Source organism: Vigna unguiculata, chromosome 8 (genome assembly GCF_037176805.1).
Source record: "Vigna unguiculata cultivar grain cowpea cultivar isolate G323 ecotype 2 chromosome 8, ASM3717680v1, whole genome shotgun sequence".
Taxonomy (NCBI): domain Eukaryota; kingdom Viridiplantae; phylum Streptophyta; class Magnoliopsida; order Fabales; family Fabaceae; genus Vigna; species Vigna unguiculata.
This window is the reverse complement of record NC_140799.1, coordinates 22,490,312-22,504,698: the sequence shown is the minus strand read 5'-3', so window position 1 is coordinate 22,504,698 and position 14,387 is coordinate 22,490,312. Positions and strand designations below refer to the sequence as shown.

The 14,387-nt window shown below is 33.4% G+C and overlaps 2 protein-coding genes across 3 annotated transcripts; one reads left to right on the top strand and one right to left on the bottom strand.

Moving 5' to 3' along the window:
- Positions 1-1,237: 1,237 nt before the first annotated feature.
- Positions 1,238-8,080, top strand: LOC114195197 (abscisic acid receptor PYL8-like). Of its 2 annotated transcripts, XR_003606454.2 has the most exons (4): positions 1,238-1,645; positions 5,958-6,173; positions 6,841-7,327; positions 7,547-8,080. XR_003606454.2 is itself a non-coding variant. In XM_028085588.2 (3 exons), the coding sequence occupies exons 1-3, from the start codon at positions 1,514-1,516 to the stop codon at positions 7,057-7,059; spliced, it is 567 nt and encodes a 188-aa protein (XP_027941389.1). In that variant the 5' UTR covers positions 1,238-1,513; the 3' UTR covers positions 7,060-7,462. The 2 variants fall into 2 exon arrangements, 1 of the variants encoding a protein (XP_027941389.1); XM_028085588.2 differs by lacking the exon at positions 7,547-8,080 and having other exon boundaries at positions 6,841-7,462.
- A 4,898-nt stretch (positions 8,081-12,978) lies between these two features.
- Positions 12,979-13,850, bottom strand: LOC146884247 (uncharacterized). The gene is made up of 3 exons (XM_085665914.1): positions 13,662-13,850; positions 13,434-13,563; positions 12,979-13,160 (listed from the first exon to the last, which is right to left on the bottom strand). The coding sequence occupies exons 1-3, from the start codon at positions 13,848-13,850 to the stop codon at positions 12,979-12,981; spliced, it is 501 nt and encodes a 166-aa protein (XP_085522040.1).
- Between the last annotated feature and the right edge of the window lie 537 nt (positions 13,851-14,387).

Here is a 14,387-nt window from a genome sequence, read left to right as displayed (position 1 = left end):
ATATCAACATAGCAATACTAATTCATTTCTTCATTTGAGAATAGTACAAAACAGATGAAATTTAAAATATTACATAAAACAACACTATGTAAAATACAATAAAAACACAATTGAACCTTATTACTAATTGCAATCTCTTCTTGGCAACCTTCAATGAATTCTCCAAATCATTAATTTGCCTCCTTTATGTCATGATGATGACATCCCTTTCGTCAACATCTTCTTCACACCGCCATTCGAAGAAGTTACAACATATAGTATTGGAACCACCATTCTGTCAATCAACAAACCAAAAATTAACACACACATTTTTTATTAACAAAAAATAAAAAGATTGTACAATTAATAGCGCCTTGTAATTGGGACTGTGAGGTAAAGGCGCTATTAATTGTAGAGAGATGTCATCTACCAATATTATTTGGAGTTCTTGTCACCCTCAAAGTTGTCATCTCTCTACAGTTACAAATTGAGGTTAATCCATTTCTCGTCGAACCACCAACATTGCAGGAAGTGCTACAACACTATTGGGACTGTGAGGTAAAGGAAGAAGATTGGGACCGTGATATACCTAGATAATGGGATTGCAAGAAGAAGATTGCAGGAAGGCACCAACACGGTTTGGGAATGGAGGAAGGAATAGTGTAAAAATTTCTTTTGCCCACCAATTCATTTTCAAAACCCTAGCTCACCTACTTATCCCTAACTTCGCAATTATTTCAGTTATACTGTACACGTAATACACCACAATTAAACCATAATACAAACAGTGCCACTTATACAATATTTCGTTACTGATTTAAACGACATCACAGAAAATGACTAAATTAAACACAAATTGCCAAAATGAGGACCATTTCAAATATTTGGTAAAAATTAGGACCACCCGCAACAAACACTACTAAAATGATGACGAGAAAGATATTTAAGCCTAAATTATATTATTTAAGATTTTAAATATCATTTTTGTAAAATTATTTATATTTTAAAATTTTTATTATTTTTATATAATAAAATTTTAAATACGCATATATAAAAAGGGGTTTCTTCGTATTAAAAAATATTAAATATGTAAATATATAGATATAGATATAGATTCTAAGTTTAATCAAATAATGACTGAAAATGGTATATTTTTTTCAAAGTTCGACGGCGATATTTACTATTTAACTATTTTTACTCTTTTACGCTTTAAATTATTTATCATTTAGCAATTGATATTTAAGTATTTTGGTTATTTGGGACAACAATAAAGAGGTTCGGTAGAAGAAGTTTTCCCTTCCATGATCCGCGGTGGTGTTTCTGTGGCTCAGGCCCATCACCTTCTTCGTTTTACCCGGTAACCCACCCGTTTTTCTAACCGGTGAGCCTTGTTGGACGGCGATCGGAATTCTTCGCCGCCTATCGGCTCGGCATCGCAGTCCTATGGTGACGTTGGCAATTGTCGCGGTTGGAAATTAGAAACTGAGTGTTTTGAGATTTGGCTTTTGTGTTGAAGAGAGAGAGAGGGAACAAAATGAATGAGATTGGGAATGGAGGATTGAGCAACGTGGAGATGGAGCACATTAGACGACACCACAGGCACGAGCCTGGTGAGAATCAGTGTGGCTCTGCGCTTGTTAAACATATAAGAGCACCGGTTCCTCAGGTCTTTTTTTTAATGTTTTTTAATATTTCTAATTATTTATGGAATATTTGTGTGTTATTCTGACTCAGTAGGGCGTTGGATGTATGTTGCGAAGATTTTTTCCTTTTTATGTATACATCAATGTGATCCTGTGGAATATTCGTAACCCTTATTGGAATATTAGAGCATCTATGTGTCAGCTTTTTTTCTAAACTTTTTCAACGGTGTTGCCGTTTTGAGTTTGATTTACGAGGAATTGTTTATTGTTTTGTTTATTTTGAGGGATAAATGGTAGTTTGGATGCGGGTTGCTGGGGGTAACAGTTATGCTTCAATGCTTAGCTGTTTTCTTTAAGGTCGTTGGAACTTATTCTGTGTTGTTTTTGTGGTTGATCTATCTCTCAATACCGTTTGATCTGGTCCTGTTTTTTAGGTTTCGGAAAACGAATGTTTGTGTCAGGAAAATAGGTAGGAGGTGATCTAGTGCATGTTTGGTTTAATTTGTTTTGGAGAAAAAGAATTGCTTTTACCCTGAGAAAGGTTCTTTGGGGGGAAATAGTTCTTCTTCCCGTAAAAATACCCAAATATATGCATATCCGAGGTCAGATTACGAAATATATGCATATCCGAGGTCAGTTTATGAAATGAAGGCATTGTGATTCTAGTGAGATGTTTATTCCAGACCTCATTCTTCGTCCTTGCAGGTAGCAGTTACAGTTCATTAATTCAGACCGATTTTGCTCTTTTTACTTGTCCATCAGCCTGTGGATGAGAGGCCGTATTCATGCGAAGCTGAGTTCTTGTTAGCCTAAAGAGTACTTTCTAAAAGCTACTCAGTTGGTCTTGATGTGAAACAATGGTGGATGGAAATCCATGCAAATGAACCACTTTCTTAACAAACAGTCCCACTATAGTCTTGGTTGAGAAAGGGTGTCAATGCAAAGAAATGAACAATTTAGTTAGTTGATCCACTACCACTAGAATGTAATATTTTCCTTGAGTTGTGGAAGGCCACCTATAAAGTCAATTGATGTGTCAACACAACTTTTATTTGGAATAGGGAGAGGTTGTAATAGACCCGCTTGAGATTGTGTATTGGACTTATTTTTCTGGCATATATCACAAGAAGCTACATACTCTTTAATATTGGTCCTCATACCCATCTGATAAACAAATCTAGCTATTCATTTATAAGTTTTGAAAGACCTAGAGTGCCCCCAATATGAGTTATGAAATTCTTTGAAGTAGGGATTCACACGAAATTTCTCAGGAGTACTAATCTACGACCTTTCTTGACCTTATTAGTTTGGATGGATTGCTGGACGGGACAAATCTTTAGGATCCTTTTGAACTTCTTTCTCTCAACCATGCTATCCTTCCATTTTTACAACAGATATAATGTTGGAAGAGAAGAACATTGAGAAAAAGCATCAGTCGCTAAGTTGTCTTTCCTTGGTTTATAACAAATTGTATAATCATAGCGAATCAATTTTGTAGCTCATCTAAATTGGTCTTTGCTTGGTAAACTGTTCTGGTAGGAATTTTAGACTTTTCTGGTTTGTCTGAAATGAATAACATAGCGCCACCTGCAAACATTATTTTCTCTTTTAATTATCTCTTGCAGTTCTTAGTGCATTAACCATTCGAAATTTCCTCTGTTGCGCCCCTCACTGATTGCCTTCACTTCATTACTAACCTTCTTGAAAGTGGATTGAGAACTACGTGAATTTGCTGCCACCCTTATTGTTGAGGGTGTTGATATCCACTTTTTTGTTCGTATTAGAGTAGGATAACTCTGGTTTCTTCCCTCATATCACATATTATGATTCAATGTATTATTTGCTATTGCTATATTTTTTCCTTTTATAGTGTGGGCTTATTCATCATTTCAGAAAGATTTTCTGTTTGGTACTATTTCAATTTTTGTTTTAGCAAAGAAGGATTGATCTAGTGAACAGGCCAAAATCTATCTCATATAATGTAGGAGTTCATCCTATAATTTACTCTAAACCAAAATGTCAAGAAAAACCAGTAGACATCTTCGAAGAATAGGTGTGAGAGTAATGTTCATGGCACACTAAATATCCAATAGTTGATCTCTTATCCACAACTGACTCTGCATAGTCTGCATTCATATATGCTTCAAGACTTACACTCTTGTTTCATTTAAATAAAATTCTTCTCCCTGGAGTCCTTTTTAAATATTGAACAATTCTAAGAGCAACTTCTAAATGAGCCTCCTTTGGTTGGTGCATAAATTGGATTACTAGACTCACAATAAAAGCAATGTTTGGCCTAGCATGAGATTAGTAAATAAGTCTACCAACAAGTCTTTGATACATTTCTTTGTCCATTGCAATACCCTCCTCTGTAATTCCCAAATTCATGTTTGGATCAATTGGAGTAATAGCTAGTATGCAGGTTGTCTTCCTTGTTTCTTTAATTAAATCAACTACATTTGTTGAGATATGAAGATTTCTCTTTTGGAATAAGCCACTTCAATTCCCAAAAAATATTGAAGTCTTCCTAGTGTCTTAATCTCATATTTTGTGGCAAGGCATTGACTTGACATTTTCTACTCCCTTTTGCCATCACCAATTACTGTAATATCATCAATATGCACCAACAATATTGTTACTCCCCCTGAAATTGAATGTTTGATGAATAGAGTGTGATCCCCTAGACTTTGTTTCTAATCAATACTTGTCATAACCTTGGTGAATCTACCAAACCATGTTCTAGGGGATTGTTTAAGCCCATGCAAAGTCTTTCTTAACTTGCAAACAGTTCCAGTAGCAACTTGTCCTTCATAGCCTAGGGCAACTCCATGTATATTTCTTCATCAAGATCTTCATGTAGGAATTCATTCTTCACTTTGAACTGTTGCATATCTCAATCATGATTTGCTGCTAATGACAATATTACTCTGACTGTGTTCATCTTAGCAACTGGGCAAATGTCTCCAAGTAATTCACTCCATAGGTTTGAGTGAGTCTTTTTGCCACTAACATTGCCTTATAATGTTCAATAGTCCCAGCAGTATGATATTCACCGTATATACACACTTATACCTTGCTGTTTTTTTTTTTTTGTTTTTTCTGTTTGTAAGGTGGCAAGTTCCTTGGTCTTGTTCTTGTTTAATGCCTTCCTTTCCACATCCATGGCTTGTTTTCCTTTCTTGTCAAATAATGCTTCAGATACAAAGGAAGGTGTGGTTATAGAGTTTAGGTTTGTGAGAAAGATTGTGAAGGGGAGAATTTTTCAAAGGACAAGAAATTTGATAGAGGGTAAAGTGGTTGTTGGGTTTGTTGGCTGCATGTTTTGGTCCACTTTCTACTAAGGCAATGGGAAGGTCTAGGTTTTGGTCCACCTGTGCTTCTGAAAACTCATTTGAATTATAAAAAATTATAGGATTAGAAATTGTTACCTCATGTAATGGTTGTAGGTTGGGTTCTTGGATATGGACAGATTTTGGAATGGCCTTTTCTCTCCTTAAATAAATCAGATTTTTCTCAAATTTTCCACCCTCATTAGCTGCAGGCTTGGGTGTAGGTTGAGGTGCACATTCAGGTGCAGCTTTTGTAGGTCCAGGAAGTTTAAGTGCAGGTATCAAAGAGGCACAGCAATGAAGGCTGCGTTTTAGGATTGATGGACAGAGTCAGAAACTTCCAAAGATGAGGAGCTCTGATACCATCTCAGAATTTAAAACAGAATAATATATTTCTTCTATATGAGGTCATTGGACCTATAAATATATGACCCTGCTGTTTATTTTAGGAAATTCAGAGAACTAATTCTAAGGAAACAAACCTCTTTAATTATGGGATTGTTTTTAAATACATATCTTAGTTTTAATACCAAGATACATCTCTAATAAAGATTAAAAATATAATAAGAATAAAATACAAACTTCCTAAAATATACACAATGAGCAGCATGGTTTTGACAATAACAAATTTGTCAGATTTACAAATAAATATAAACGCTACTGTTGGTTTGGTAGGTTCAATCAGGATACATTTATGTTTATATATAATGCATAATATAACACAGTTTTGTTTCTGCAGAAGTGTATTACAATAGTATAGTTCAATATTTATTTTTCTAAGTGAAGATTAATAAATTCAAAGTGAATGTAATTTTGTTCCATTTTCTGGTCCTCACTGCTTCCGTTTTGGAATCTAGAGTATCATGTGCTTCCTGACAGTATTTTTTCAGTCTTGTATAATGTGGAAACACTTTTTCTTTGAGATTGCTAATGTTTATGCTCTGCCAGCACCTACCATGTCTGCTTGAAATTGTTTATTGATTGTGCATTGATTTTCTTTCTCTAGGTATGGTCCTTGGTGAGGAGGTTTGATCAACCACAGAAGTACAAGCCATTTGTGAGTAGGTGTGTTGTAAGGGGAAACCTTGAGATTGGGAGTCTGAGAGAAGTCGATGTTAAATCAGGGCTTCCAGCCACTACTAGTACAGAAAGATTGGAACTCCTCGATGACAATGAGCATATTCTCAGCATCAGGATTATTGGTGGTGATCATAGACTTAGGGTATGAATTCTTCACTCAATTATTTGTCTCTCTTTGTGAAGATAACTTCACTCAATTATTTTTTATGCATGTTGTCTTTTATACTGGACTCTCTTTTTTTATAGTAGTTTTTCTTTCCAAATCAAAATATCAATGAAAGGTTAGCTGTTTTTTGCTGTAGGTATAGGGTATAAGGGATTATTATTTCTTAGACAGATGGAGGATTGCGCAGCCTGATTTAATTTAAATGTTTCAAGTTCTGTCTAATCATTTAGATAACAGAAAATAGATATTTGTGAAATTTGGAATTGTTATTTCAGTTTGGAGGTAATGAAATTCTCAGGAAATTCCTTATGCTGGTTCTGGTTTCTATTATCCTGCATGTATAATTTATGGTAGCATGTACAGTGTGAGTAGAATCTTCATTGTCAACCAGTTAAATTCCTCCTTGATGAGCTAGAGTTAAAAAAAAAAAACAAGTCAGGATGAGCAAATGATGTGGAACTTTGCTGTCTGTAATAACTGATGTTTCTGTATGAGAGATGCAAATAGCATTGCGTCCAGCATGAGTCATAAATTTTGAATAGTTGGCCTTACTGAGAAATTGGGCTAAATGGTTAAACTATCTTATCCTTCTCAACCGACAAAGAATAAACTTTTATCCTAAGTTGTATCTGGTGTTTTTCAGAACTACTCCTCTATCATGTCTCTACACCCAGAAATCATTGATGGAAGGCCAGGTACACTGGTAATTGAATCTTTTGTGGTGGATATACCTGAGGGCAACACGAAAGATGAGACCTGCTACTTCGTGGAGGCCTTAATAAAATGCAATCTCAAATCACTTGCTGATGTCTCAGAAGGGCTTGCTGTGCAAGATCGCACTGAACCAATTGATCGGATGTAGGAGATTATGTTCAGAAGTTGCTGAGAACTTGACTGCCATGGATGAAGCTTCAGTGGCTTTCCTATCTCGGAAGCTTAGGAGACTGACTGGCAAATATGCTGTTTCCATTAGTATAGAGTAGCAGTGTTTTTCATTTATTTGCTCTATTGATTACCCTTGTCGTATATGCTGTTTACTCTCATTAGGAGTTAAAGAACAATATTTTGAGACAGGTGACTAAATCTAGTACTGTAACAGGTGAAGGACCAGGTGCTGCTTGGAGATAGATGTTCGTGGTTTTTTTCGTTTTCCTATGTTCTTTTTTGTATATAGGTGGTGGTGAAAACTTTGTCTAAAATTATTTGATTGGTCAGCTGTAGTTTCTAATTGCAGTAAAATTAAACATCTAGCAAAGATTACGTAATTCCGGAGTTCCAATTGCTTTGGTTCTTTGTTCTTTTCCTCTTTGGTAATTCTCTAGTTTCTTCCCCTTTTCTCTGTTTTGAAGGAATGACGAACATCTGAAGTGACAGCCGTAGAAGCTCATGTGGAACCCAAGAGGATTGGCCGATACGAAAAGAAAGGGAAGAGCAGAGGTATGTAATTCGAGGTTTAAAGTTGTGCACTCTTAATTGCATATATGAAGTGGTTGGAAACATGATTTATATGGATCAAATAAAAATATTCATATATTCATTAATTAATTAAAAAATTTGATCTTATTACAAATAAATGTATTTTTTTGTTACCATACATACGTTTTCGGAGGACTTTTGCTATTGGTTCTTGTTGAGGGGTGTGGAAATGAAAAAGGAAAAAAGAAAGAATTTGTCTTTGTAAGATAAATTGGAGAAATCAATACAAGATTTTACAAATTAGATCTACTGTAGTGTTTTGGTCTCTTGGAACTACAAAGCTACAGTTTTATTTCATTCATATTGGTTGAGCCAGTATTTGTACTGGTGTTTTTACTGATTCAATATGCTAACGTTTTTGTATAGGACTATTTTAAAATTATTTAGTTGTTTTTTATTCGTCGAAATTACGTGAAATCATTTATTTATTTTCATGTATTTACTATTGATATTGTACTAATGATTATTCAAGTATGTACTAATGATTATTAAAAGATTATTCTTTTAAATTTCATTAAATATGTAACTATTGTTTATACTCTTTAATTCTATAAAAGTACTCTCCATAAGTGAATGTTTGAATGACTTGTCTTAATTTTCGATATAAGAGGATTTTTAATATACACTTTTAAAGTCAAAGAACATTGTTGAAAATAAATGTTTTTCATTAGCGAAAATAACGTGGTAATAAAAAAATCACTTTCTACTAAAAATAATATAACTTAAGATTAATATTCATTTTAGCAATTTTGACATTGAACAATTTTTTTAGAGTTTTAGAATCTATGTAGTGTATGATATGTTTTCTTCTTGAATCCTATAATTTTTAAAATTTCAATTATTTTCTGTTGATATTTTGGATGACGTAATTTGTAATGTAAATTTATATTTTAAATTATACAATCTTTAATATAAATTTTAAAGACAATCTAAAATATAAATTACATTTTGGACTTTATAATTTGTAATACAAAGACAATGAGAATGTAAATTATAATGTAAATTTTCATTTTGGATTGTAAAATTAGTAACGGAAATTTGGATTCTGCATTAAACAAAAGTCTCTTCCTTCAACGGCGCGAGGTGTCATTCTTCAATAATATTCTCGTGCACCAGACAGCAGCAGCAATGGCAGTCACAAAGAGCCATCCACCAACCAAAACCACACCATCCACAGTAATTCCAATGCCAAGTCAAAAAGCAACCCCATTTCTAAGCTGACTACCTTGCTGTTGAGATTTTGAGGGCAAATCCTCCTACTAAAAGGCAAATGACAACTTCTGCAAATTCATCACAAATTACAATCACCCACTTCACTGAGTATGTTTTGTACTTCTTACAACACTATTCATGCCCGCATAATTGCAACATTCAACTATTTACTTTATTTTCTCAATTGAAAAAATTAACGTCAATAATACATGAATCAAATAGGAAAAGGAAGAAGAAAACTAATCTCAAATAAATAATATATTTCAAGACGTGTAATTCAAAATGTATTTCTAAATTTGAAATAGATTTCGAATTACACGATCTAAAATGTATCATTTATTTAAATTTAAATATATTATGAATGGTGCAATTAAAAACATATTTTTGGATTCGAAAATATATTTTAAAATGTATAATATTTTAAATGTATTTTGTATTGTAAAATTTGAAAAAATAAATAAATTATGTAGTCCAGAAACATGTTTCAAAATTTTTCAATAAAGATAAAATAGTTATTTCATCACATATAGGGTACAGGAAGGAAACATAGGGTGCAGACAAAATTCCCAATAAGTAATTCATTAAATAATCATGCAATATATATGTTTTGAATACTATACACCAAAAGACATTCCCATTCTAAGACAACTATTGTCATTGTTTAATTTACTTTGTAGATCTACAATTAATGTCACACTAATATTTAAATGTTTTCTCCATGTCTCGTTCACATCAAAAAATTTTTAAGTAGCATTCTTATGTATAAATAACAAAATTATATAAATGATGGCTCCCTCCTCAAGTTAGAATGCTCCAAAAGCTAGAAGATGGACCCATGGTGAAGAGTAGGAGTGCGGAAGCAAGGAATGGAGGGATAGTAACTCATGGTTTTGGTGGTTTGGTGAGTAGAATGGTGTGCTTTGAAGTAAGGTTAGATCATTACTCAAGGAAGGATGGTCAGAGAAGACTATATGGAATGCTCTAGCCTTGACTTTAGTAAGAATACACAATATAACTTTACTTATTTATAAGGGAGGAGACACCTCTATTTATAGCCTAAGGTGTCTCCAAATTTGGAGATGCAAAACCCTAAAAACTCTAAACTAGGTTAGTTTGGAAATCAAGGTAAAAATTCTCTCCAATAGAAGGAGGACATGTGGTCACTGATGGGAAATCCTCTTCATTCCTAGAGTATCATGTGGCTGCTTAAGAAGGTGGGAAAATCTTCTCCATTCTTATAGTGTCATGTAGCCATTAAGGAGAACTCTCCAATGAGAGCATGACACATGACCACTCTCTCCCAAAAGAGACAAGTCTCTTCCTTACCTTCCAAGCTAACACATATATGCATATCGACTTTGTAAAGTCAATGGAAAGATGCGCTCCAACTCATGGGCTTCTATAAGGCCCAAAATCCTATGTTACTTAACCCACTATATAAGGCCTAAAAGAAATCTTACACTACTAAATTCATAATACAAAGCCCAAAAAATAAATCTATACTTAAGAGTTGCCCAAGCTGGCCCAAGAGAATAAGAGTTTGGGTCTACTTTTTACATATAAATCTAACTCTTCTTAAATAAGTATTTTTTAATTTTATCTTTTTTTAACTTTAATCATTTTTTCAATTTGATCAATTTTTTTAAATTTAATCTTTTTTTAATTATTAAATTACCTATAAAATAAATAAAAAAATATTTACAATAAAACTAAAAAATATTCAAAATTAATTTTATAATTATAATAATAATAATTTTATTATTTTTTATTATTATAAAGAAAAGTGAATATGCATACATTTGTAGCACATTTTCACTGGTTTATAATTTATGTAAAGTAAATTTGTATTAGACTCATTCCTTCCCACTATATGTTTATGTTGGATCTCGTCCTATTATTATTTAAAGTCTTAATTTGATATTTTTAAAATATATCATATTATGTATATTTCTTTCTGTCCACGTTGTTAAATTCTGATTTGAATTTTCTGCTGACTATTTTTAGGTTAAAATTTTTTTTTCTTGTGTCAAGTTTTGTTAAATCAATCATAATTTTATTTCTTTTATTCAAATAAGTTTTATTTTTCGTCAATTTTCTTCAATCCAACAGTGTGTCATGTGTCAAAGTTAATGTTTTATATTCAATTTGGTCTCTATTTTCGTTATTTTTATCCAATTTAGTCACTTTTTTAAATTAAAAGCAATTTTATCCCTCTTCAAATTGAGACTAAATTTACTTTTTACGTTAAAATTCACATTTTTATTAAACATTTTTGTTTATGGTTATAATTAGTTTAAAATTAGAACAAAAAATTTGAAGAATAAAAGACTAATTTTAAAATTATATCAATGGTGTTAGTTTTCATCCTTAAGATTTTCGTTCTAATTTTAAACTAATCGTAACCTTAAACAAAAATATTTAATAAAAATGTGAATTTTAACAAAAACATCATTATAACTTATATAAAAATTAAATTTGGTCTCAATTTCAAGAATGACAAAATTGTTAAATTTTAAATAAAATTGGGACTAAATTGAACAAAAATAACAAATATAAGGACTAAATTGAATATAAAACATTGACTCTGACACGTGGCACGCTGTTGGGTTAACACGTGGACATTTTTTCAAGAATAAATAAAAAAAAATCATAAAGTGACACGTGGCAGTCACAATTCATTATCGTTAATGATTTAAACGGTATAAAATAAAAAAGACCTAATTGAAAAAATTGATGAAAATTTTGATCTATTTAAACAAAAATGCAAAATTAGGATTGATGTGACTAAACTTGACGAAAATTAAGACAAAAAAGTTATTTTAAAATTTTTTTATATTATTATTTTATTGTACTTTCAAAATATAATGAACACAAATTTTGATATTTTAAATACCAACGTTAGTATATTTTAAAAGCAGAATAATGGACAACATCAAAAGTTCAATAGAAAATATGAACTCTTTAATTCTTTAAGGAAAGAGTGGAACTTGACACTCACGTGACTATATTCATTTATATGGCAACAATAAGAGTGATGATAACATACCAACATAGAAAAAAGAGAAATCAACCCTTTTCCTTGTTTTCCCTTTCTTCTCACAACTGACTTCTCAATCTCTTCACTTTCATATTGTTCTGGATCAAAACACAAGTTTACTTCAAGCCTGACTCCATCTAAGTGTGAGTAAGTTCTTTTTTTATAAGTAGTAGAAGTAAAGAGATGAGAAGTATTTGTACTTTGTAATTTATGGACTTCTACTGATGTAGGATTATTTTGTTCCTCTTAGAAGATTAATGAATATGGTGATGATTGATTAAGAAAACCAAGGGAATCCCCATTGGACATTAAGATAGCAAGCTATCTATATGTGAAGGTTCCTTTCCAAGGTTCTAGAGAAAAGTAGAATGGATTGATTCAAAACAAATAAGAGTGGACAACACATAAAAAGAATAAAACCCAAGTCGTACACACAAAGGAAGAAGAAAGCATAAAATGGAAAGGAAAGGAATGATAAAAATGTGAGAAGCACGCCACTACAAGGCTAGGCTAGAAGAAGCCATGGCAACCTTAAAGATGAGTGGATGTGTGTCACCACTTGAATCAAGATTCAAGATAAGGCTTAAAAGAACTTCACTCCCTAAGGAGAAAGACTCTCACAATGATTGATACGCAAAGGTGTTTAATTTCTCTAAAATGTTCAACCCTTGTACAAGTGTTAGAGGTCCCCTAAATAGAAGTGTCTAGGGTGTAACATCCTTACTGGAAATTACTTAATAAAAATAATTAAATAAGAATTAAAATTCAAACATCATGATTTTATTATTCCCAAACGCGGGAAATATTTAAAACATCGTTCAAGGAACCATAATTTATTTAAAAAAGAGAAATAATGTCATTACAAATTCCAATTTCTGACAAAACAATGAAAACATGACAAAATCCATAGCTCAAGTCCCCAAGCTAGCCCTCTCTCCGTCGTTTATGCATCCACAACAATGGAAGCATTTCACTCCAACTTCCCATATGGTCCAACACAAAAGCTCGTAGTAGATCCTCCAATGATTGGATCGTCCTCTCAGATTGACCATCTGTCTAGGGATGATATGCGAAACTCATTCGCAACTGGGTTCCCAAAGCTGTATGTAACGACTGCCAAAAGTGAGAAGTGAATCTCGGGTCTCTGTCAGATACGATGCTAGCTGGCACCCCATGCAATCTGACAACTTCTCGAATGTACAATTCAGCCAACTTGTCCATTGACAGCTGATTAATCGCTAGAAAATGTGCACACTTAGTCAACCTGTCCACGATCACCTAGATTGAATCATGCCCTTTAGTAGATCTCGGCAGATGAGTCACGAAGTCCATGGCGATGCTATCCCATTTCCACTACAAGATGTCTAGCGACTGTAATATATCATCCGGTCTCTAGTGTTCAATCTTTGCCTTTTAACACACCAAGCATGATGCCACAAAGTCAGCGACATCGGTTTTCATTCCGTTCCACCAGAAGGACTGTTTCATATCCTTATACATCTTAGTCATACCTGGATGTATGCTAAGATGGCTTTTGTGACCCTCTTCTAGAATTTGCTTCCTCAATCTCCAATTCCCAAGTACACATACTCTATCTGGATATCGCAGGATGCCATCTGATCCCATATTGTAATCTTTCCCCTTCTCGATACCCAGCCAACTCACAAATTGTGTAACTCAACGTCATTCTTCTACTCATCTCAGATCATTCCCAAGATGTCGTTGGTCAGCGTTAGTACACTGCACCTGATGGAATCTTCTCCCAATTGTATACCCAGATTCATATCCTTGAGCTTCTCAATCAACTCCAGCTCTTTTACCATCATTGCCGACATGTACATCCTCTTTTGACTCAAGGCGTCCACCATTACATTTGTTTTACCTGGATGGTAGAGTAACTCGAAATCATAATACTTGAGATACTCCATCTATCGCTACTGTCTCATGTTCAAGTCCTTTTGATCAAATATGTATTTCAGGCTTTTGTGATCACTGAAAACCTGGAACTGAGAGTCATACAAGTAATGTCTCCATTCTTAAGAGCGAACACAACAGCAGCTAATTCTTAATCGTGGATGGGGTAGTTCTTTTCATGAACTTTCAGTTGTCTCGAAGCATAAGCCACTTGCCTTTTCTCCTGCATCAGTACACACCCCAAACCCTAATAAGATGTTTCATAATACACCTCAAACTTTTTACTGGTATCTAGAATAACTAGTACTAGAGTCGTAGTCAATCTCTTCTTCATCTCCTCAAAGCACTCTTCACATTTCTCTGTCCAGAAGAAGGGTTGGTCTTTTCTAGTGAGTTGGGTCAGAGGACTTACCATTTTAGAGAATCCCTCTACAAACCTCTTGTAGTACCCTACCAACCCTAAGAAACTTCGTACCTATGTCACAGTCTGTGGTTTTTCCCACTTTAACACTGTATCAATCTTGCTTGGGTCCACCGCAATTCCATGTGCA